Source organism: Pleurodeles waltl, chromosome 8, assembly GCF_031143425.1.
Source record: "Pleurodeles waltl isolate 20211129_DDA chromosome 8, aPleWal1.hap1.20221129, whole genome shotgun sequence".
Classification (NCBI taxonomy): domain Eukaryota; kingdom Metazoa; phylum Chordata; class Amphibia; order Caudata; family Salamandridae; genus Pleurodeles; species Pleurodeles waltl.
In genome coordinates this window covers 541,610,738-541,637,189 of record NC_090447.1, presented here as the reverse complement: position 1 = coordinate 541,637,189, position 26,452 = coordinate 541,610,738, and the positions used below count along the sequence as shown (strand labels likewise).

Below are 26,452 nucleotides of genomic sequence, written 5' to 3'. Positions count from 1 at the left end.
CGCTCGTCGTGCTGAGAGGAGACCCAGGGTACCGGTGATGCAGTTCTTTGGTGCCTGCGGTTGCAGGGGGACGATTCCGTCGACCCACGGGAGATTTCATCAGAGCTTCTAGTGCAGAGAGGAGGCAGACTACCCCCACAGCATGCACCACCAGGAAAGCAGTCGAGAAGGCGGCAGGATCAGCGTTACAGAGTTGCAGTAGTCGTCTTCGCTACTTTGTTGCAGTTTTGCAGGCTTCCAGCGCGGTCAGCAGTCGATTCCTTGGCAGAAGGTGAAGAGAGAGATGCAGAGGAACTCGGATGAGCTCTTGCATTCGTTATCTAAGGAAATCCCCAAAGCAGAGACCCTAAATAGCCAGAAAAGAGGGTTTGGCTACTTAGGAGAGAAGATAGGCTCCTTCAGGTGTTGCTAGCCTATCAGAAGGAGTCTCTGACGTCACCTGCTGGCCCTGGCCACTCAGAGCAGTCCAGTGTGCCAGCAGCACCTCTGTTTCCAAGATGGCAGAGGTCTGGAGCACACTGGAGGAGCTCTGGGCACCTCCCAGGGGAGGTGCAGGTCAGGGGAGTGGTCACTCCCCTTCCCTTTATCCAGTTTCGTGCCAGAGCAGGTCTGAGGGGTCCCTGAACCGGTGTAGACTGGCTTATGCAGAAATGGGCACCATGGGTGCCCATGAAAGCATTTCCAGAGGCTGGGGGAGGCTACTCCTCCCCTGCCTTCACACCATTTTCCAAAGAGAGAGGGTGTAACACCCTCTCTCAGAGGAAGTCCTTGGTTCTGACATCCTGGGCCAGGCCTGGCTGGACCCCAGGAGGGCAGAAGCCTGTCTGAGGGGTTGGCAGCAGCAGCAGCTGCAGCTGCAGTGAAACCCCGGGAAAGGCAGCTTGGCAGTGCCAGGGTCTGTGCTAGAGACCCGTGGGATCATGGGATTGCACCAACAATGCCAGGATGGCATAGAGGGGGCAATTCCATGATCTTAGACATGTTACATGGCCATATTCGGAGTTACCATTGTGAAGCTACACATAGGTAGTGACCTATATGTAGTGCACGCATGTAATGGTGTCCCCGCACTCACAAAGTCCTGGGAATTGGCCCTGAACAATGTGGGGGCACCTTGGCTAGTGCCAGGGTGCCCACACACTAAGTAACTTGGCACCCAACCTTTACCAGGTAAAGGTTAGACATATAGGTGGCTTATAAGTTACTTAAGTGCAGTGTAAAATGGCTGTGAAATAACGTGGACGTTATTTCACTCAGGCTGCAGTGGCAGGCCTGTGTAAGAATTGTCAGAGCTCCCTATGGGTGGCAAAAGAAATGCTGCAGCCCATAGGGATCTCCTGGAACCCCAATACCCTGGGTACCTCAGTACCATATACTAGGGAATTATAAGGGTGTTCCAGTAAGCCAATGTAAATTGGTAAAATTGGTCACTAGCCTGTTAGTGACAATTTGAAAGAAATGAGAGAGCATAACCACTGAGGTTCTGGATAGCAGAGCCTCAGTGAGACAGTTAGTCATAACACAGGTAACACATTCAGGCACACTTATGAGCACTGGGGCCCTGACTAGCAGAGTCCCAGTGACACATACAACTAAAACAACATATATACAGTGAAAAATGGGGGTAACATGCCAGGCAAGATGGTACTTTCCTACAATGGACATATGCATTCAAAGATTTCAATCTCTCTTCCGTACAAATTGGATACTTCTATTTAACCTTGGTCAGCATGACAGTAACCACAAATTTGAAATCTTCTAGAACTACTTACATGGAAAGAAAAAAGTACAATTCTCAATGGAAAGGAGACATTTAATTCCCATCTGTTACTACTAATGAATCTGAAGGTGGTCAGGAACCCAAACTACGTGCTTTGAACAACACAATACTGTGAGTCAACAGGTCTGAGACCCTGTTAATTGCCACAGCCATGTTCTGTATGTTCATTATATTGCATGGTCAATATAAACCTTAGTCTGTAGCATGATATATTATGGTTACCAGAGCCTAACTCCCTCAAATTCCTATTAGGGTTAATTTAAGCTCCATTAGGGAAGTCTTCAATACCTGTAACAGGCAGTCCATGACAAGTGACATCCTTATATGTAGCAATGTTCAACCTAGCCAATGTTGTTCTAGATCAGTGGTCTCCAAACTTTTTAATGTCGCGTCCCCCCAGTTGAAAAATAAAAATCATTGGGTCCCCCTCAAAATTTTTCACAATTGTTTTTATAAAAATGGCAATGTTGAAATACATCTACACCTATTTAAACACTGCAGTTAAGTACTGTTACCTTTTTAAAAATGCAACAACAAGCTTCTGCTTACAACAAAGGCATGTTATCTGTATAATGCTTCTTTTGGCCAAGTTCTAGTGCCCTCCCGGGATCACTTGAGGCCCCCCTAGGGGGGCACGCCCCCCAGTTTGAAGACCTGTGCTCTAGATCAAAATCCATTGCATTTACAATAACGGCACATTTATATCACTGCAAAGGTAGTGTATTAACCCATTAACAGCTGGGCCTTCCCACCCCTCCCCCTCTTCCACCCTCCTCCCACTCCACCATACTGGGGATTATAAAGTTGCCCAAGGTTTGGGGATTCCCCTAAAGGGGACTGAGAAAATAGGCATAATATAGCCATTTTGTTTGTTTTTTTAGGAAAATACAAAAAAAGTGCTCCTGATAAAAGTGTATGGTTTATTTAATAACAAGGGCATCAACTAATAGTTTGCTGTGGTAAAGTAATCATCTTCCCAGCTTTCAGGAACATGCAGAGATGAATCAAAAACACATTTTACCACAGTTTGGGCATTTTTCAAAGAGGTAGCCCTTTTTCATATTTTTGTGCCCTCAACCTACTTCCAGGTTGTGGTGTCAACCAGTGTGAAACCCATTGGTGATCCAGGAAAGCTACACATTTCTAAAAAGTAGACAACATTTTGAATTCAGCAAAGGGTCATGTGTGTAAATCCCTCAAAGATTTTCCAAGGACATCGCAGTGACTTATCCCATCCACTGAAATCTAAATACCATGGTTTCGTATGGTATTTAGATTTTGGCGGACACAACATCCATCACCTTTGTGACGGAGTAACCCCCTCCTCTGAAATCTAAATCGGGCCCTAAGTGTTGAAATAAAGAAGTATTGTAAATAAGTAGGAATATATGGCCATTCGTTAAAACGTTTTATCTGAACAATTTACAAAAATAAAACACCATTACGTTAGCTAGGTCTTTCTGCTGGCTGGGATATATAGGGTTTCAAGGTGCCCAGAGTCAACAACTGAGCTGCACCATACATGATTTTATTTGTGTACTGAATAGAGACCTATTCATATGGTGAAATATGTAGAGTGAAAAGTGAGTATCAAGGAAACCTACATATTTCTGAAATGGGCACAAGATGTAGAGTTGAGTACTTATTTGTACATCTCTGATTTGTGAGTACCCATTCTAACATAAGGTTTAGAGGGTTATTCTTCCAAATATCCTCTTTCTTACACACTGGCAAACATATGGAAGGTACAAATGCCGCAAAATCCAGTTGGTAATAATAAATGTTCGACTATTCTATTCTGATAAAAAATGGTACCACACTTGTGTGGATCAGCCTAACGGCAGCAACAGGAAATTGCCCAAAAGACAACACAACATGGATTCATCATATTTTCCTACTAAAAAAAGCACCCTTTTCTTCCAAAGTGGATCGTTTTGGAATTTGGGCTATAGCTCAGCCACACCTAGGGAATCCTAGCAAATTAGCACATTTTTGACAACTAGGAGAGTCCATGGGTGCAGGACTTGCATGGTTCTCTCCAGGTAATTTTACCTAGAAGCTCTTCATGTCAAACTTTAGAAGAAAACACATTTTCCATACATTTCTATGATGGAGAGTTTTGGAATCTGCGTGGAGCCACAAATTTCAAACCTCTGTGTTCCCATATGTTCCCCAATACAAACTGTACCCCACTTGTGTGGGTGAGCCCAGGGACCACGACAGAAAAGGCCCTAAAGCACTGCTTTGATAGATAAGCACAAGTGGTAGCTACCGTATTTGGGGCCGTGTTGTGGTGCCACTCATGCAAACCTACAAACCATAGACATTTTGAAAACTAAGCAAGCAGGGGATTCCAAGGTGGTGAAACTTCAGAGGATTGCTGGATGATAGGAAATTTTTGGCTCCCTGCAGATTCCAAAAGTTTTCCTCACAGACATGACAGGAAAATATGTGATTTTAGTCAAAGTTTATGATTTGCAGGGCATTGTGGGTAATAAAAATGTTGTTGGATGCATGCGAAGTACACCACACTGGACTCCCCCGGGTGTCTAGCTTTCAGAACTGTCTGGGTCTGGTAAGCTTTCCCAGGTGGCAGCCTACCCAAGCCCAACAAGTGCAGCCATTCACCATTGCAAGTGGGATGATATTGGGAGTTTGCCACACTCTCCTGGCCCTTATGTAAAAACAACGCCGAAAGGAATCAAATGTCCTCTTGTTTGAGATGGGATTTCTTAGTGCAAAGGGGAGCAGGAAGATTGTTAAAGCTTTAGGGGTCAGGGTGGGCCAGAGCTACCCCATTATTTTAATTACAAAATGCATTCCTGCTATGCACTGGGCTTTCTGGTACTCAGGGGCAAATTGGGGCAAACCTCCTCTCTGCCCCAGTGGAGGGGGAAAAAGACTGGGTTGTGTTTTTTTAGGGGTGAGGCTATGGCAAATGTACGAGTTCAACAACCGAACCATTTTTGTTTGCCCCAAAGGTAAAATCCCTGGTCTCAAAGTGTCACATGGACTTTCTACCACCCTGGGAGCATATTTGAGACAAAATCCCCAATAGTACCAAAACTCTTATCTGTCCCGGGGGGCATAAAGACACTATTGCCCCCTTGTGGAAGAGGTTATGGCTCGAATCCAGGGTAGGCCACACCCTCCTTTTGTTTGTTTTGACTCTGTTTTGAAATGCCGGGTGTTAAGTGGGCATTCTGTTCCTCTAAAGAGCAGATTGGAGGTTAATACCCTTATCGACCCCTGAGGTGGCAGAATGTCAATGGGGCCAGGGACAGCATGAGCCCATACCCTGGTGAGTACCTTCACATCCCCCATAAAGATACTGCATAAATGTAGTCTCTGGTGTCTATTGGCCTTTCTGTCTCCCATGGGGGTAAATTAGGGTAATTGCCCCTGAAAGGGGGTAAAAAGACTGTCTGTGCCCTTTTGGGTGTGGTCATGTCCATGGTGGGCAGCTCACCCCTATGTTCCCACCCGTGGTGTCTAGTGGGCTTTCTGCTACCATGGGGGAAGGGGACAGATTGGGGAGAATCACCCCCACCTGCCCTCGGGGGGGCAGAAAGACTGTCATCATATGTGTTGCAGTGTGCAGCCACCACCCCTATATATTTATTTTTATTGACCTAGATGTCTAGTGGGCGTTCTGCTGCACCTGGGGGCAGATTTGGGTAATTACCCCATCTTCCCCCGGTGGGCAGAAAGATGGTTTGTCCTCCTGTTGGGGATGGAGACATGGCCATAGTGGCATTTCTTATTTTAATCATCCCTGGTGTCTTGTGGGCTTTCTGAACCCCCCCTCCTCCCCGGAGGGGAAGATTGGGGGTAACTACCCCATCCCCCGGGGGAGGGCAGAAACATGGGAATTTTATATTTTCCCCCTGGAGGAGCAGATGCCCTTGCCTAAGGAGCTGCTCCCCCATCCCTAGTGCAAAGATGATGGACCCTGCTTGGGGATCACTCTCTTGTGGCAATCCCAAAGTAGAGATCCACTGGGCAAAGATGCTACTTGAAAGGGGAGATTCTCCATTTTCTAACGATACCTCCACCAAAGGAATCAGTGATCGGGGCTGAAATAGATAGAAGCTGTTGAGAGAGAACTGAAAACGCTGTTGAAGAATGCCATTATTGAGCGCTCCACCCATCGACATTATCAAGCGCTCCACTGTCGCAGTGCTATGGGTTTCACCCATAGTTGTGGTGCCCAAAAAGGACAGTGTAGGTGCTGTGCGCATCTGTGTTGATATGCGCCTGGCTAACAAAGCAATCAAAAGAGAAAGACATGCTGTTCCTCAAATAGCAGACAAGATCGTGCAGTTGAACAGTGCCAAAATCTTTTCTTGTCATGACCTGAACAAAAGGATACCACCAGCTCGAGCTGGAACAACACTGCAGGTACATCACTACTTTTTCAACTCATGCTGGTTTATTTAGCGATAAAATATTGAGCTTTGGAGTGTCATCAACTGCAGAAATCTTTCAGGATGTTATACGTCAAATCATTCAACCTGTCACGTATTCTTTTACTACAGTGACAACATATTGCTATACGCAGCAACAGAGGAGGAGCATAATAGAGCCCTTACACATGTGTGCCAATTACTTGCTGATGCAGGTCTCACTCTGAATGCCGCAAAGTGCGAGATTCACAAGGACAAACTTAAATCCTTTTGGCACATTCTCTGTTGGGGAAAATGACTCTTGATCCAGATTAAGTGCAAGTGGTGTCAGCTACTTGCGCTTCTACAAGTTGTCACCATGCTGCGATCCCTCTTGGGCATGGCCAGTTACTGCTCGAGGTACATTTTTGACTTTGCTGCAGTGAGTGACAAAACATGTGATTGCGAATGCAACTGAGATGGCCTATTTCGACCCCAAGCGACACACTGAGATCACCATAGATGCAAGCCTGGTTCGGCTAGCGGGCGATCCTTGCTCAACATAATGGTCAACTGAATGCTCACGGACAGATTGTGGCCTGAGTCGGCCAAAGCCAGTCTGACACAAAGTGCCTATTCTCAGCTGGAGAAGGAGAGTCTGGCTGTTGTCTGGGGCTGTGAAAATGTTTATGTGTTCCTATATGGAAAATGTTTCAACATTATTACTGACCACCAAGTGCTACTCACTGTCTTTGGGATCCTGAAAGCCAAGATGCCCCCTCACATTGAGAGGTGGGTTTTGCAATTGTAAGAGTATGACTATGTGATTGTGCATAAGCTGGGTAAAGATCAGAACCCTGCTGATTATTTTCATGAGTACCTCTACCCAGACACAGTTCGATATCCAAAACAGTGGAAGAGTACAATAATTTCTTTGTAATGTCCAGCACACCATCAGCCTTATCTATTGAACTGATTAGTGCTGCTCCTTATGCCAGCAAGAACATGCTCATTCTTAAAGACATTGTTTCAACTCAGTCGTGGAAGTAGAGTATTAGACCTCTTGAGGGTGACATTGAATTTTAAACGTTTAAAAATGTAGAAGATGAACTGTCTGTAACCAAGGAAGGTGTTGTGCTGAGAGGCTGGAAAATTGTCATACCTGAGACCCTATGACAGCAAGACATTGAACTGGCCCATGAAGGGCATTGTGGCATTGCAGCCACGAAAAGAACCCTAAGAGACAGACTGTCATTCCTGCACCTAGACAACCAAGTTGAGAAGGAACTAAAGGAGTGCCATGTTTGCAACTGCCTTTCTCCTAAAGTGACAACACCCATTGACAATGGCTATCAATCCTACACAGGCCTGGGGAAGAGTTGCATTTGGCTTCTTTGGGCCCTTCCGGAGTGGACAGCAACTCATGGTAGTCACTGATAAGTACTCACGCTTTCGGCTAGTGGAAGAGATGTCACCGTCCACCCATGACAAGGTCATCTAGCAGCTGGACAACACCTTCTTGGTGTGGGGTATATCCGCCATTCTCAAATGTGACAATGTCACGCTGTTCAACAGTCGAGAGTTCAAGGAGTTTCTAGTCAAACTGAATGTTAAGCATCAAAAAAGCACACCTCTGTGGCCTCAAGCCAATGGCGTTGTTGAACAATTCATGAGCACCCTCAAGAAAGTAATTCAGAGAGCAACAATGAAGGGAATGGAACTAAAAAAAAACTCTGTACCAAGCCCTCTGGGCTTATCACTCAACTCCCCACACCACATCTAGTGAGAGTCCTGCCACTTTACTGTTTGGGAGAGCTAACTGAACCAAGTTGCCACAGTGGATTGATCCTTAGATGCCATTAAGGTTCAGGCCCTTGACACTTCTCAAAAGTGAAAGTTGAAGATGTATGCAGAGTGGTGTTGATGAGCACAGGAAACAGTCTTCGATAAAGGTGACTGGCTCCTGGTCAAGCAGCAACAAAAGCAGAAAATAGACACTCAGTTTGATGTCCTACCTTTGAGGGTGGCGACGTGTCAAGGAAACATGGTGATGGCCCACTGCCCCAGAAAATCCATCACATGGGACTGGTTACATTTCAAGCACCTACCATGACGTTCATCAGCTCCTGCAATCTTTGATGAGGCGATCCCACCTGACAGTCCATATCAGGCATCAGAACCTACAACATTGGGGTGTATCTTAACCACCTCATACTGCTCGAACTGGCTGATCAGCGTGAGCACCTCGACGACTTATCAAGAGATCTGGTATAACTATTGTTTGTACTTTTTATTTAACAAGGGGGGCAATGAAGTGTCATGAGACTAAGTGCACTAGGACCCTTGCAGTTCTGAGTAGACCTAGGAGAGAGATTGTTTAATCTGCTGGGAGGTGACATAGTTGGTGACTTATGATCGTATGAAGAGGACTAAAGATGTCTAATCAGGAGCTCCGTGTGTGGCGTGTACTTAGCATGCTCTTGGGCTAGGGAGGACTCTACAGCATGCAGTACATAGCATGATTGTGGTACATTGGTCTTTCTGAGAGTCTTATCTGCTACCCTTTTATAGCTTCTGTTATGTAGACGATAGAATATTCATTCATTAACCTGACAATTATGCTTAAAAGGCTTTTTCAACATATAATTGGAACTGCAAGAGATCAATGTCCACATAATATCACTTTCTTACCTAGCAAATGGTGGTGCTACCCAGCTTATATTGGTACCTGGATACATGATGGTGTTTCTAGAATTTATGGGTATCTGGACATGTGGAGGCATTGACTAGCAGAAGGTGGGGGATTGCTGGTAAAATCATGGCATTGCCTCTCCTGTGACAGGGATATAACTCGACTGGCTAAAACTGACTGGCCTGCAATGGGATAACTGAAAACACACTAGTAGTGGAAAGCACTAGGGGGGCGGCTGGGCACACAAAAGCATTATTTGGTATATGATGGGAGAACTTGGCTACCTAGTGACCTTTACTCAATGTTACGTATATTGGAGTACAAATATATAATGAGCTTTGACACTCTGGCCCCTTACGAGTTAAATTCTAGTGACGAAATGAATGTCCACCTTGGATAGGTGGAGGAGCAGTGCAATTGAGTAAGTCGAGCATCTACATGGATAAAGTGTGCATATATAAGTGTGCATATCACATAACAGGAGTGTCTTTTGGGTTATATTCACATAGAGTGACTTATTTATTGAATGAAGGAATATTACAATAAATTCTTAAACAATGTGCCAAAATAAATAACAGGACCTTCAGGAAGCAATCTGGTGGCAATACGAAGATAGACTATCATACTGTAGGCCCACCAGGGCAGGATGGTTGGTATACATGCATAGTCTATTTTATGCCCACTGGGGCAGGAGTGATTATGCTAGGTAAATGCTAGAGTAGATGAGTGCCACATGCAAATCCTGTATAAAATGATTAAATATTAAATAATCTAGATAGAGGGTAATAATTTCTAGATAGAATTGTTTAAACATAGTAATTCGTAGATTTGTAAATAATTCTTTGTATAGGTTATATATGGTGCAAAAATGATGGCTTCCGTATGTATGATGAATTATTTTAAATACTGAGATTCATTTATATATTTTTATGGGATGGGTGTTTTCTACCATTGTTAATAGATTGAAAAAAGAATAATTAATTTGCTAAGATTTACATTTAATCATGGCGGTCGCTTTTCAGTGTGGTATATTTGCACTAATGGTGTTAGTCCTCTTTGGCATTTTCATTATTATTATTATGGTCTGAGCCTTATATTTTCAAACATCTCTGATAACAAAAACGATTTTCTCACTTTGAATTTGCCCACTGGGGTAATGAACTGTATTTTATTATTTTGTTTGGCTTTAGCAACCCACTTGGGATGTAATTTTAAAATGTGAAGGCTATCCTTACCATCATGCACTTTGCAGCTCACTTGAGGTCCACTGGGACAGAACTGGTATTCAACTGATATCAGGTGCCTGCAATTAAATCTGCAGATCAGCCAGGCAGTTGGCCTTTGAAAAAGGAAGGAATTGTTTGTTCTGTGCTGATGAAGGGATGAACCCAGAAACATGTGTCCAGAGATGCTTGAAAACATAAGGCCTGAAATAATGAAAATGCCAAAGAATTCTCTGTAAGTTGCTGACTTTGCTACATTCCATAATGACCTGTTGTGAGTGCCCTTTCATTCAGGACAACTCTTTTTGATATATATATATATATATATATATATATATATATACACATATATATATATATATAAAAATAAAAATAAAAATAATGGTACTTGGACAAAATATTGAATCAAAAATATTGAGCTCTACAAATATCGACTTTTTAACATCATGATAGAGAAATATCTGTTTTGTAAGTTACTTTGCGTGTTTAAATGTTATTTTGTTTGTGTACTTGTTAATGTTTTTAAATATAGTTTGTAATTTCAAGTTATTTATATTTTTTATTTAATTGTAAAATAGTAATTTATAATGTAACAGGTTGTGAGGTTTGTAGGGTACAGAGTGGGAGGTACATTAATTATAATTAATTTATACATTTTAATTATTATTAATTATTTTATTAAGTATGTAAATTGTGTAAATATTTCAGTTGTATTTTAGGTGTGGGTTGTTGGATTTGTAGGGGTACAGGGTAGGAAGTTTATTAAGCGTATTATTACATTTTGATAAATTATTAATTGCCAATTTGTTCATTTTTAATTATGTAAATTGTGAAATTAATAGAAAGTATTACTTTAGATATATGTTAAATGTTTGATTATAGTGTGATAATGTAATTAAATATGTATTCAAAAACATTTTCGTAGTTTGATTTTTTACAAATGTAAAACTATATTAATTGTTTTAAAGGTATATATTTAATTTCATTTTAATAGTTTTATAATTTTATGAAATTAATAATTGTATTAAAATAAGGTATGTGTTGGAAAGTGAGGTAGTTTATTTACTTTTCCGCAGACTGGAGTGAGAATACTACATTTTATCTGCCCTGAGTAATGTTTTCTTTACTGTTGCACCGACTCGGGTGGAAATAGTCAATTTTAACCCTGCTGAGTTGAACTCTTTCCCTACTGTTGCAATGACTGGAGTGGGAATAGTACATTTTATCCCTTCTGAGTTGGTTTTCCCTACTGTTGCACAGACTGGAGTGAGAATAGTAATTGTTACTCCTCCTGAGTCCAATGCTTGCCCTTCTATTTCACTAACTGGAGTGAGAATAGTAAATGTTACTCCTCCTGAGTCCAATGCTTTCCCTGCTGTTTCACTGACTGGAGTGGGAATAGTAAATTTTACCCCTCCAGAGTCCAATGCTTTCCCTACTGTTGCATCGACTGGAGGGGAATATTAAATTTTACCCCATAAGTGTTCAACATGTTCCTTACTGTTGCACTGACTGGAGAGGGAATACTAACTTTTACCACTTCTGAGTCCAAAACTTTCTCTACTGTTGCAAAGATTGGAGTGGGACTTATAAATTTTACCCCTTCTGGGTCCAACTCTTTCTGTACTGTTGCACAAAATGGAGTGGGAGTAGTAAATGTTTACCCTCCTGAGTCCAGTGCTTTTCCCTACTGTTGCATTGACTGCAGAGGGAATACTAAATGTTACCGTTCCTGAGTCCAACGCTTTCCTTACTGTTGCACTGAAAAGTAAAAGTTAATTTTATCTCTTCTGAGTCCAACCCTTTCCCTACTGTTGCAGAGACTGGAGTGGGAATAGAAAATGTTACTTCTCCTGAATCCGACACTTTCCGTACTGTTGCACAGACTGGAGTAGGAAAAGTTAATTTTATCCCTCCGGACTCCAACACTTTCCTTACTGTTGTACTGATTGGAGTGGGAATAATAAAGGTTATCTCTCCTGGGTCCAATGTGTGCTTTACTGTTGCACTGAGTGGAATGATAATAGTTAATTTGACCCCTTCAGAGTCCAGAGCTTTCCCTACTGTTGTACTGACAGGAGTGAGAATAGTACATTTTAGCACTCCTGAGTCCAACTCTTTCCATACTGTTGCACAAACTGGAGTGGGAATATTACATTTTTACCCTTCTAGAGTCCAACACTTTCTTTACTGTGGCAATGACTGGAGTGGGAATAGCAAATTTTACCCCTTCTGAATGCAACACTTCCCCTACTGCTGTACTGACTGGATGGGGAACAATACATTTTATTCTTTGAGTCCAACGCTTTCCCTACTGTTGAACAGACTTGAAAGGGAATAGTGTATGTATTATTTTTAAAATTTTACATTTTTGTTTATATAGCTGATAAATGTATTATGTTTTTAGGTATTTTAAATTGTATTTACTTTAATTACTAATGTTTGTAATATATAATATATTTTTAATAAAATGTATTTATATTTTTGTGTGTAAATAAATTGGTATGTGTTAATTTTTTCCCATTTGTTACAGTTTTTAATATATTGTGTATATTTTGTTTAATTGAAAAATAATTGCAGAATATAAAATAAATAAAATATTTTAATAGTTTTAAATTATATATATGTATATACAATCTGATCAATAATTTTACTGCAGATGTTACACTGACATTATCAATGATGTTACCAAAGATGTCATGAGTGCTGTAATCTTTGGGGTAATTAGCTGTACATGGAGAGGGCATGAATTAAAGTTACCTTAGGGCATGAGTTACAGCTACTTGAAATAACTATTAATGCTGCATTTCTCTAGTTTTGTATGAGTAAATCCAGACCTTACCTGTAATGTCCCTGCAACCTTTCTTTTTTTCAGTAAATTTCGATGGTTTTTTAACAAAGGAACTTTAACTACTATACGTTAATCCAGCCACTTTTGTGCACGGCCTTTGGCCATGCGCAATGGAGGTTGACTGAAGGGACCTGCAGCCAAGCCCCTATAACCACCAAACCCTGTGCCATGCACGGCAGGGGTTGGCCACATGACTTGGCCTTGCAGCCAACTCCCTGTAACCACCCAGAGAGTTTTTGTAAACTTTAATAAATGACATAGTTTGAATGATATATTTTAGGACAAATTGAAAAAAAATGTCATTGTTAAGTAAAGAAAGTGAGGTCACCTTTCAGTATATACCTTAAACGTTTGTAGTTGAAAATAAATTCAATTAGGCAAACGACCAGAGACACACTAAGACTGAAACACTCAACCTTTAGTGTGAAGGTCAGAGACCTTAATCACTAGTTCACAGATTACTCCTTAGTGTTTAGTGTCCAGACATAACGGACATTCAAGCCAAAGATTTTTTGGTGAAAAATGTTCACATGGGATAAAGACTTCAATGTGCCACCACTAGGAACGTTTAACAGTCAAAACACTAGAAAATGAACAAGCACACTGCCATGAGATACAAGGATTTGAACCTTCAACCTTCTGACAGTCCAAGAGCTTTACCATTAGGTCAGAAGTGACTGTGGTCTGCTGTCCATCAAAACCTAACTATAACATTCACGCCAAACATCTTGCTAGTTTGATGCTTTGAAATCATTGTATGGACAGGACTGACCATTGCAATAACAATCTCTCTCTCCCTCTCTTCCATCCCATTTTGGGATGAAAGACAGAAAGTGAGAGATTGTTAGAGAGGGACTGATTTAGTGAAAGAGATCAACAGAGAGAGAGAGAGAGAGAGAGAATTGTATTAGGCTTTGAAGAATGATATACTTAGAATGAGATATTTCTGGAGAAATTAAAAGGAAAAATGTTTTTGTCAATTAAAGAGGGAGGTCACCTTTAAATATGTATCTTAAATATTTGAAGTTGAAAAGAAACTACAGCAGAGAAATGACCACAGACACACATACACTTGAACCATCAACCTTCCACTGTACAGGTCTGAAACCTTAACCATTCGGCCAAAAAGTGACTCCTTAGCATGTAGTGTCCAGACTTCACTAGGACATTGAACCCAAAGATTTTGAGTCAAAAAGTACTTCAATGTTACATTACTAGGAATGTTTAACAGTCAAAACACTGAAAAATAAACAGACACACTGCATTGAGATACAATGATTTGAACCTTCAACCTACTGAGTGACAGTCCAAGAGCTTTACCATTAGGCCAGAAGTGACCATGGTCTGCTGTCAATCAAAACATAACTATAACATTCGTGCCAAACATTTTGCTAATGTAACACTCTGAAGTCTTTGTAAAGAGACACAGTTTCAATAACAATCTCTCTCTCTCCTCCATCCTATTATAGGATGAAAGAAAGAGAAAGAGAGAGCGAGTGTGTGTTTGTGTGTGTATGTGAGAGAGAGAGAGGGAGTATAATAAGACCGGGGGGGAGCCTTTAGGCCCTTGCAGTCCTAACCAGCTCCCAAGTCCTCTTGCAAGCAAGGAGCTTCTTGAAATAGCAGCTCCCTGCTTGCGAGAACAATATTTTCATCTGTTTCCCTGCACGCAGAGCTAAGGGATCACGGAGTGCCTAGCCTTGCACTTTTTCTTATTTTTTACCTTTTTTTCTGGGACTTGGCTGCTAATAATTCCTGGGTGAAGTGTTGGCAGCCAATCAGATCTCTGCATGAGCTTGTTATTATTCACCAATCCTTTATGCCTCTAGATATCTATATTTCTTTTTCTCTTAATATCCCAAAAACCACTGAACAGGTTTACAACAATTAACAAAAAGCACTCTTTCTGGACCTAGAGCTACCTTTCTGCCAAATTTGGTGGGATTCTGTCCAGCGGGTTAGGCTGTAGTCGTGTCTACAATCCCTATGGGAAATATCATGGGAGATGCACTTTTTGTTAACCCTCTTCCCCCCACCCCTTTTCTTGGCCTCCACTTGATGGCTCTCCCATAAACTTCCCATGTACAACAAGATTCTCGGGAGAAATTTTGTGATTTGTCTAGCTGCACCAAAGATATAGGCAAATCAAAAAATGCTTTTACACTCGAAACATGGTCCTAAATGTAACTATCTACTGAAGATTTCCAGATTTTATAGCCGCATTGTGTAAAATACTGATTTAAAGAAAATGACAAACAGATTTGGGTCAAAATTATGTTTTTTCACTAAAATGAATGAAGTCATTTGGAATATTAGGAGTTAATTTTAGAAATGAATGAGTAAATGTCTTGAACAAACTGCTTATTTAGAAAATACTTAATGTTTATGTTTAAGTCTTACTAAATGTAGATTTGGGGCCAATTCTTCCTGATGTTACAGTATTTCTTGGTCACATTGGGCTTCTTGTTTCTGCTGTAGTTTCAGGGCTCATATGGAAGCATCTCCTGAGCTACAGCAGTAAGTTTTCATTACCTTTTTAGCACTATACAAATTAGCTTTTTCTGAGATCTGAGACTGAAAGTGCTGCTGCTGCCTCAGGCTGTAACATGTCTAACCCAAGGGAATGCATTGCTGCTAAGGACTCGGACTGTACGATCTGTGTAACTTCAGGTGCCTCCAGCACCTCGTCCAAGCAGGTTCTCTGTGACATAAAATGACAGATAAAGTATGTGGAGTAAAGGAACACGAAGGAAGCAGAAGGAAGAAATTAAACAAAGGTTATGTGAACTCAGTATAAAAAGTATAGCTTCCTAGCAAATCTGTTTGAAAACCGAGACCTTAAACTGCTCCATTACCAGTTCCCCAATTATTCTAAAGGAACGCCTACCACGGGTCCCTTTCCAAATATCAAAATGGTATGGGGGCCAAGCCCATTTAGTAGTCAGTAAAAGTTTACCGAATCCCAAAATGGGACTCATACTTAAACAAAAAAAAAAGATTGTTTTGTCTTTGCAAATTACGAATCAGCGATTGCAACTGTAAAAATGTTTTGTACATCTGGACCACAGTGCCCAGGAAAATGTTAAGTTGCAGAAACCCCTGGGGATATTAAGTAGGTTGGTGGAATTCGGGCTCACCCACTGGGTCCAATTTGGCAAGTGATTCACGCCCCACTGCTTTTAAAGCTCACAACCACCTCCCACATTAACACCAGCACAAAAAAGCAAATATTTAAAGTGTTAGGTTGTTTAAATGGCGGAATAATGGCAGAAATTAACTAGTTGTTAACTTTCACAAAGATCGCTGTAATGTTTGCTGTCGTTTTATGATTTGCCAGTTACGTAGAAATGTATAAAGATGAAATACAATTCCCCCGAGGTTAAGTGTGTGACTATCTACCTCCAATCTTGAAAGGCCAGTGGCTGCTACTGCCGCTCGAAGGCTGCTGCTCTCCAGAGTGCCTGTGATCTTTCTGCGTTCATACTCCAGCGCTGTCATCTGCTCGTGGGCAGCCAGCGCCAGCGCCCTCTCCCTGGCCTCATTAATCAGCGGGATGCTCAGCTCCTCCACCAACACGCCCTTGTGGCTGCATCTGAAGCACAGGGGTTGCTGCGCTCCTCTAGCATCTGCAACACGGGAAGATATTTTTATAAAGGCAGCTTAAAAGGTACGGTCTCTGTCCACAATATCGCATCAAGAAATATCAGGCTGGGATGAAAGTAGCTCAAATTATTATTATTTCTTTTTTTTTTTAACAAAAACACGAAATTATTAAATGCATTATTTTAATCATTTATTGACATAACAAGTTGTCCAAAGAATGTGAAACCGAAATTTAAATGTCACGAAATCTTGCACTCATACAAATTAGTCACAACTAGGGTGCGTTGAAGCGATGCACTTCTGTTGACAGCCATAAATTAACTCCCGCAATATGGCCTATAAAATATACATTTTCTCCAGATTTTCAATTAGGAGGCATTACTGCTTCCCATTTCATAACTAGAGACACTGAATATATTAAACGCCCTCGCTTCGATGTGTTTTGCTTACTCCTGAATTAAATGCTCAAGAAAAAAGCACAGGCAGTAACTTGCAGTTGCCTTTTACGGTGTATTTTTCAATCCAGGAGAGACTAACTCACATTAACAAGACCCAAAACGCACGCGTCGCTAAACCTACGGGTCTTTTGTTCTGCTGCACACAAAGCTTATTACCTACAACAATGTATGTTTCACATTTATGAAACAGGGTTGTAGCTGATCCATGGAGTTACTGGCAGGGTTGGATTGGGGGCCACAAAAAGGATCGGGCGGTCATAAAAGTGCCCCACATTCGTAGATCGCAACCTTTGGCAATACACTGTTTAGTTAGGAGCACGGAGCTAATGTTGGTAAACAATTTACGAGACTAAAACAATTTTAAAGCTCATGGGGCCAATAACTTTTGTCAAGACTGGAAACAAAATTATTCCACATTAATCTCTTGGGTGCTCTTGAAGATTTCACAGCCTACGAACCCCTGAGAGCCCTCTTCATCCTTAGGCCTTCAACACTCAACCAGGGCTATTTAGATATGCAGAGTAGGTTTACTGTTCTTAAGAGAGGCCCTCTAGTGTTCAGTGACTGGCCAAAGGCACATCTTTATTTTTGTTTTACTTGTTGGTGGCATCATGCCTAAGTTTCAAAAATTGGAATGATGCTAGTGTGTAAATGCAAAAATAAATATACAGAGCGTCACTTTCCTCACATACATGCAGTTTTATATAGCACAAACCTGATACAGGGGTGTTAGAGAGCCTTACAAGAGCACCACATAACATTACAGAAGGTCAGATCAATTTCTTTTGAGGCTCAGGTGGATTATGTGATTTGCCCATGATCACCGGATATTGATCTGACGCTGGGACTTCAACCTTCTTTTCCTAGTTTCAAAGTCCGCTAAGGCCACAACCGCTCCCTGTTGACTGCAGAAACGGATATGGGGCAGGCAAAGAAGAACAGCAGAGACTAATTTATCCCACCCTGTTCCATGGAGTAGAGGGGGCAAAAATAAACTGTGGAATTCCCTCTTTCCCTCTCACTAACCCCACCACCACCCAACTCTCAGGTCCTCTCCCCTGCCCTCTGCGTAGCAAGTGGTAACTGCTTCCTATATGCAGCTCCTTCACACCTGGAGGGAGTCAGGGGTCATGCTGTGACAGCCGGAGCCGACTGCCCTGACTTCATTTGCATGGGGACAGGCTCAGTATATGTATGCAAAAGCTGTTATAAGAGCCTTTCATGTTGTGCACTCGGAGGCGTCCAAGACAGCAAAAGCAGGTTTCACTGTTTAATAGACCAAAAAAAAGGCCCATTAACTGGCCTCAGGCACAGGCCCATCAGCCGATACCCGACTGGCTGCCTTGCCAATCTGAGGCTGCTTGCTGGGAACCTCGGCACCAAACACGTCCAAAGAGGCTGAACATGTTACATCTGTTACACAAAACCAGCTCATCCACCTGTTTGTTTGCATAACAGAGATGAAACATAGCAACAGAAAAGCACGAATGGCTCTGTGTATTCTTTAATTGTGAAGGGAATTATGAAGAGTGCCCCACTGACTTGGGCACGCGCCATAGACTAATGCACTGTGCATGCATCAGGTGGTGCAACATATTGTGTAAAGGTGAGGCTTTTCCAGCTTCCATCTCCTGCTTTATAAGAATCTGGGTTAGAGTGGGGTAAAGTGGATTGGATAGCTTGCCCTTGCAGATCATAAGAGCTTCTTCTCGTTCCTTCTATAGTGCTAGTACAAAGTGAAGATCCGTCTTTCACAGAGTAACGGAGGAGGAGGGGGGGGGGGGAGAGAGTGTTTGTGTGTGTGTGCACGCGCATGTGTGTGCATGCACGTGCGCAGGAACTTGGGTAAGCAATTGAATGAAAGTGAGGAAGGAGAATGGTAAAATTGTGACCACAAGCAGGGGCTTTTAATGGTGATAATTCCGGACACGTAGAAGGCACTCAAAACATATGTGCTGCTGTCTTTTGTCTAACCGTGGCTCTGGGCTTATAGCGACCACCTTTGGCATAGTGGGTGCTTTGTGGACATAGTTGGCTTTTACCGGATATAATGGCTGCCTGGCACAATGGCCTAACCACTAGGTACAGATGACCATTTTTGACATGTTGCTGGTACTCTGGATGGTATTGCGGGTGTCCTGACATAATGGCTGCTGGGTCTGGCCCTCTCTGGGGGGTGGGGGGTCACTCCCAAACTTTTTGCTTTCATCCCTGGCTTTAGGACTGTACTCCAGCAGCGGGAGAGTCGCCCCGCCAGCAGCAGCCCCTGCAAACCTTTAGCAATGAAAGGATAATAAAATATGTTTATTATCCTTTCGTTGTTAAAGGCGCGGGCCATGAGGAATGACGGGGATGAGGGGAGTGCAAAGAGCATTCCCTCAGCGTGCATGTATGTTTGGCCGGCCATCTCTTGCCGGCCATCTCTTGCCAGCCAAACACACATTTGCATTGTGCTCTTTCCAGCCCGGCAATGTGTTGCCAGGCTGGAGAGAACGGGCATAGGCTCCCAGTCTGCTTGGGAGCCTCCTGGCTGGGCACTTCAACCAGTGCTTAATTTGTGCTTGTTGTTTCTGGTGCTGAGCACTGGCACTTATTTTTGAGGGCTGGGGCTTACTCTTCTGTCTCAAGCATTTGTTGTGAGCAAAAGACACATATGGGGAAGACGGAGGACAGGAAAAACGAAAAAGCGTCACAAGGGAATAAAGTAGAAAGCTGAAGGAGTGAGCTGAAGGGGCAGGGGGTGGCCTTATATCGATTGAAGTGGCCCGAGATGGCTTCAGGATTACGGCGCCTAAGTACTCCGTGTTCACACATTTAATTGCAGCAGCCGCGTGTTTAAGAAGATGACTTTGGGCACCGGCACCTCTTAATTGACAAATTAAGCACTGACTCCAGCCAATCCTAACGCTGCTTTGAGCAGTGTCAGGATTCGTTGCAGTGCAGGCTGTGAGCCTGTGCTTCCTAAGAGGCCGGAGGACCTATGGCACGGCGCGCAGGTTAGTTTAAAAAAAAAAAAAAAGATTTTCATATTGTTAATATTCTCCCCCCCTTTACGTGCTGCTCCACCCCTTTAACACCCGCGAGCCCTAACTGCTGTACTCTCTTCTTCAAACACTGAAAAACTGGCTTATAACTAACTGGCACATTTAATTTACTTTTAAGACCCTAGTAGATAGTATTACATGTACCCAGGACATGCAAATTAAATGCTATGAGTAGACATGTGTTACACATAAAAGGGTGATCCTATATAACCATCTAGTGCCTAGGCTCTATCATGAACTTTGTGTAGCACCCGTCTGGTGTGAACAGTAGAGTCGACAAGCTTTGGGCCTATTAGTTCCAGCTCTTCAGGATTGTGGCAAGGGCATGGACCAAACACTGGTTTGTTATCAATTAAATAGATAAGTTAAGGAAGAGCAGTTGGACCCAGGTTGACTTATACATGTAATCTTTTAGTCGCGTCTCAATGTAAGCCTTGCGATGGGTATCGTGGAAACAGGTCTCGGGTTGCAACTGCAATCAGCAATGGAGCCCTGCCGCATGTGAACTCACTGGTCATAGAACCAGGTCTCGCCAATTAAATGGTGAGAAAACATTTAGTCAGTCCTGAAGAGGCTGGAACTAATAGGCCGAAACGCATCAACTCCACTGTTCATACCAGACGGGTGCTGCACAAAGATATTTGAATCTAAATGGAATACTATAATACCACAGGCCTATGCTTACATGAGACACATTTTGATGCTATCTTCTCTAATAAGCAGGCCATTCATTTAGGATTTATTCGTCTTGGGATCTATGCCTGGAGACTGGAGTTCTTATTTGAAGCAGTTGGATAGCCCATCTTGTTTTTGCAACTTGCACATTTGAAAAGACTGTACCTTGTATGTTTGTTGATTTCCATGAGTGTAAATGTGTGTGTCTGTTGTGAACTAATCAAACTTTTTTTCCGAATATTTTCCACATATAGAACTGTATAATGTATGCATTAGTATGTTTGGGGTACTGTGTTTACTCTCCACAATAATGAATGTCCTGATTATTACAAGACGCAGTGTTCAGCACCCCAAAATGTTGAATGAAGCTATTGCTTTTTCAATAACAATTAATACGTTATTGTACAACATTGACAGCATTGCTGAATCTATCCCGCTAGAGTCCCCTTCTGTTCCTTTTTTACTAGTGGACATGCAGCACTCATTGTGCAACCCACTAAACTAGCCTGTTAAAATATGCCTCAGGCCTGCCACTGTGGCCTGTAGTGCAGTTTTAAAACTGCCATTTCGACCTGGCAAAATAAACCTTTTGCCAGGTCTAAATGTTCCTTATTAGTGCATTTCAGTCATTCCTTAAAGTAGGCTCCAAAGGCTTATAGGACAGGGTGCAGTGTATTTAAAAAGTAGGACATGTGGGTTTAAGTTTCATCTATCCTTGCAGTGTAAAAACTCCTAGCATCGTTTTTTCACTGCTGTAAGGCCTGTCTCCCCCATTGACTAATACTGGGTTACCTTATTATTACGTTCAATAGGTGATACCTTTTCACTAAGAGCAGATAGAATATGGTGCTTACACTCAAATTATTGAAATTTAAAATCCTCTTTAATGCTAAAGTTGGATTTTAAGTCACAATTCTGAAAATGGCACTTCTAAAAAGTTTGTTATGAAAACACAAGGGCAGCCCGAAACCACCAAAGAACTGGGGGCATATGAACAGTAACACAAACAATGCTTCCTGATGGGCCATACATTTTGAAATGAACAACTCAAATTTAAAATATGTTAAACCAGTAATTACGCACAGTGAACAGAATTTCAACATGATTTAGTCGTCTTGCATAAGTGATTGTATTGAACTCAAAGAATATAGCAGCACCGGCTTAAGGTGTCTCACTGTTTGATCATTTGAACAGAGAGCACTTCTTTTTTGGAAGCTGCTATATTGTATGAATTCAATACAATTACTTATGCAAGTTGACCAGGTGTTGTTGAATTTGTGTTCTCTCTGTGTAATTGCTCTTCTGACGCTTACAGTTCGAGCTGTTCATTTATAAATTTGTGATCCATCAGGAACCGTTGTTTTTATTACTTTTAGAAAACTGGCATCTTCTTTTCCTAATCATTTGTGCCTTCTGCTAGTGTTCTAAGTCGCATGGCTGTGAAGGGCTCCATTGTTGAGGTTATGTTTCCTTCCCAGACAGTGACACAAAAGGTTCTAGGGTGGACAGGATGGGCCATCATGCAGAATGGCTGGGGTAGAGCTGCGCCCTTGCCCCCCCTTGAAAGAGGTTGCTTCCAGCGTACACAAAGGAACTTGACACTAGTCTTTTGACACCCCAGACTTCTAGGAGACTTGACAGGGGATGGGAAGATCATTCCAGAACTAGATGTGGGGGTAGTATAGGGAGTCTCCCAACTTCAAAGGCTGACACCAGATATACATATTGGACATGCAGAGCCCCTTATCAGTACACTTCTGTACCTATGGACATTACAGAGGAAGGGCTGCCTTTCCTGCCAGTGGACTGACCCACTGCTACCAGAGAACTGCTTTGCTGCTTGAGGACTGTCTTGCTCTCTGAGAAAGAAGACTGAACCTGCTCCCTTCATCCCAAGCTTCCCTGTGTGAGTTCAAGGGTCAGTTGGCTGACCTTCTGCTTGAGCAACAGGGACACAACAAGCTCCAGAGGCCTCTCAACAACTGCCCGCTGCACTGGGACTGCCTGAGCCCTGCCAGCCTCTGCTGAGTTGAGTTCCTGATCCACAAGAGGTGCCTCCTGAGGCCCTAAACCCTTGGCTGGCATCAGCTGAGCTCCTACTGTGTAGAAAGGTGAAATCCTGTAGTTTTGGGTTCCTCACCACTGCAAATGGATCAGTTTGGGACAAGACTCTGCCTGCCTGTGACAACCACCAATGTGAAGCTCCGGCAATGACCATTCGCAGTGCCAAACCAGCTTTTCACATTAAAAAAACAACAGGCCATGCCGCCCAGCCTGCAATACTGTTACAGTGATAACCATCTGCAATGGTCTCCCTGCCCCTCACAGCCTCCTCCACTGCAAATGGAAATCTTCATGCCAGACTTTGAGAAGGTAAGTTTTTCAGCTGCACAAACGTGGTCCCTGTATCCAGCCCATGCTTCATCGTGGTTGGATTGAACTTGTGACCTTTCCCTGGCCTAGAACGACCAGATGACTGAAAGTGGCATTTTGTGGAGCTATATCAACCTTAAACTTTAAAAGTTAATATCTCCAGTTTTGCAGATTGGATTTTTGTTCTCCTGTTATTTTATTAATTAAATTGTACTTTATTTTTCTACATCGGATTGGGGTTTTTCCTCATGTTGTGTTTTCACTTATTGCTGTTTGTGTGCTGTATAAATACTTTACACATTGCCTCCAAGTTAATCCCGACTTCTTTTGTACCAAGCTAGCAGAGAGTTAACCACAGCTTAATTTATTGACCTTTGTGGTTCACACTGGCAAGGACTGAGGTTGTTAGCTGAGTAGGACTTCCACCTACCCCTTAATCAATAATCTAATGTCTTACAAGGGTCATGTGGCACTCGTGTGGTAGGAGGCAGCAGCTAATGGTGACCATGTTTAGTATAATGAGGGCATTCCAAAATTCATTGTACGGGCCCTGACACAGTAGCGTTGAGGTATAATTGTGGACATGGATTAATGGAGACCATCCTTCACAAATGAAAGCATTCTGGACATATTTGAGGTTATTTATACCATAATGGCAACCTGGCCTAAAAGTCAATTTTTTTTTAACATTGAGGGGAGGATTATAGGCATAACTGTTGTTATACGTACCATAATGTTACCCTAATGACATGCTGTGGGAAGTCTGGCCTCATAGTGCACCATCCATGACAAACTGTGTTCATTCATTCTGGCATATATGTGATTGTCACTGATATTATGGAGACCCTTCTTGACAGTTAATAGTATCCAAGCAAGATGACAGTACTGGCATAATGGTGACCATCTTTTGCATAACGCGTGTATTCTTGACATAATTAGTGCTATTCAGGGTGTAGCGTGTTTCCTGACATAATGTGCCCAGTCCTGGTCATACTGTGAGAATTTAAGACATAATTCAGACTGTCACGGGCATAACGATGGTGTAAATCTGCCACACACTGATCTGTGGGAACCAAATATGCATTCACTAAAAAAAATAAAAGCGAGTATTTGAGGACAAACAATTGGACTGATGCACTTTATAAATGTCGCAAAAAATCAGTTGCAATTTGCAACCAATGTTTTTGATACCAGTATTGAATTTTACAGGCCCACCTAGGTGCTGATAGGTCACTTCACAAAAGTCTGATTCAGGGTGGGTCATAATCTGAACTAACTCATGATTATTAACAAGATACATCATAAATCGTGACCTGCTAGTATTAGCAGACCACTGTGACTGATCGCCTTTCAATACAGTAAACATTTTTTTTTATTATTATGCTGTTTTTTTCTCTTACACACAACCAGTTTTACTTAAAGGAGGCAGTCCTGTGTTTTCACAAAAAAGGTTACTTTGTTTTTTAAAGCTTGTTTTGGAGTTGGTAGCCGTCCCCCCTCAGTATGGTCCGTAGCCAAAAACATTTTTTCTATATTTACAAAGGACAAGGGGTCCCCTTGAAAATAGCTTACCACCACTTCTTGGTTGGCCGTTTTTCAATGGTTTGCCACTGGATTTTTATCACAACATAATATTTGGAAGGGATACATACACCAAGCCCCTTACAAACGATGAAATAGTACAGGGTTGAAATCTAATTTTAGGAACTGTTAAAAGTTTATTAACTCCTAATATGGCATTCAGACATTAAACAAAGCATTTTCACAGTTGCAAACTCCGAATCAGAGTGTTTGCAATCATGAAAAATGCTTTGTACACCTGGACTATTGTGTCCAGGAACATGACAAGCCTTTGTTTTGGGGAATGGAGCATATTTATCCAAAACAAGGTCTGTGATTGACAGAAAAAATACAGGTATTTTCAGGAAAAGGCTAAGGTAATGCAGGTGTAGTGGTGGCTGTAGGAAAGTGCCCCATTTTGCATGGTTACCCCCCACCACCACTTTATGCCAGATATTGATGCTAACTTGAATGAGTGGGTTCTTTCCCTAAACTGTACCATTGTTTCCACAATTGGCACACTCCTGGCACACAGCTAATTCCCTTCTTAAACGTACCAGTGGTACTAAGTGCTCTGTGACCAGGAAGGGTCCCTAAGGGCTGCAGCATGTATTGTGCCACCCTAAGGGCCCTGTTAGAAATGGGGTCTTTGGTTGACAGTCAGGTTACCCCCTGTTCAAGCAAGGACCCTCACTCTAGGTAGGATAAAAGAGAATCACCCTCAGCTAACCCCTGCTTACCCCCTTGGTAGCTTGGCAGAGCAGTAGGCTTAACCTCAGAGTGCTGGGCGTAAAGTATTTGTACCAACACACACAGTAACTTAATGAAACCACTACAAAATGACACAACACCAGTTTAGAAAAATAGGAAATATTTATCTAGACAAAACAAGACCAAAACGACAAAAATCCAACATACACAAGTCAAGTTATGATTTTTTAAAGGTTTAAAATAAAAAGAGTCTTTAGGTAGTTGTAACACCACACTAGCGCTGCTAGCGTGTAAATGTACCTGGTTTGCGTCAAAAATAACCCCGCACGGGCGGTGTGCGTCGAAAATAACCCTGCACGGTTATATGCGTCGAAAACAGCTCGGCACGGCGATGCGCGTCGAAAAAGCCAGCCACGCGACGGTCCGAAAGTCCCGCGGCGCAGGTTGCGATCTCTCAGCCTTCGTCAGCGATGCTGCGCGTCGTTTCTCCTGCTCCGGGCGTCGATTCTCCGGTCGCGTTTCCTGCGGCGTCGTTTCTCAGCTGCGGAGCCGGCGTCGCGTCGTTTTCTCAGCCGCGATCGGATTCGCGTCGATCTTTTCCCCGCACGGCGCTCGGTGCGTGTATTTTTGTCCTTAGGCTGCCAGCCTCTCCTTTCAGGGTCCCAGGAACTGGAAGGGCACCACAGAGCAGAGTAGGGGTCTCTCCAGAGACTCCAGGTGCTGGCAGGAAGAAGTCTTTGCTATCCCTGAGACTTCAACAACAGGAGGCAAGCTCTACATCAAGCCCTTGGAGATTTCTTCTTCAAGATGGAAGGCACACAAAGTCCAGTCTTTGCCCTCTTACTCTGGCAGAAGCAGCACTGCAGGAAAGCTCCACAAAGCACAGTCACAGGCAGGGCAGCACTTGTTCCTCAGCGATCAGCTCTTCTCCAGGCAGAGGTTCCCCTTGATTCCAGAAGTGTTTCTGAAGTTTGTAAGTTTGGGTGCCCTTCTTATACCCATTTTAGTCTTTGAAGTCACCTTCCTTCAAAGGGGACTCACACCTTCTTGTGAAATCCTGCCTTGCCCAGGCAAGGCCTCAGACACACACCAGGGGG

General features: G+C 42.6%; 1 protein-coding gene across 1 annotated transcript in view; it reads right to left on the bottom strand.

Moving 5' to 3' along the window:
• CFAP47 (cilia and flagella associated protein 47) overlaps positions 1–26,452 on the bottom strand; it is a 2,216,809-nt gene that overhangs the window by 1,230,870 nt on the left and 959,487 nt on the right. The window contains exon 44 of the mRNA XM_069204610.1: positions 16,331–16,557. Coding sequence (XP_069060711.1) covers positions 16,331–16,557 — 227 coding nt within the window. The remainder of the gene's footprint in view (positions 1–16,330; positions 16,558–26,452) is intronic.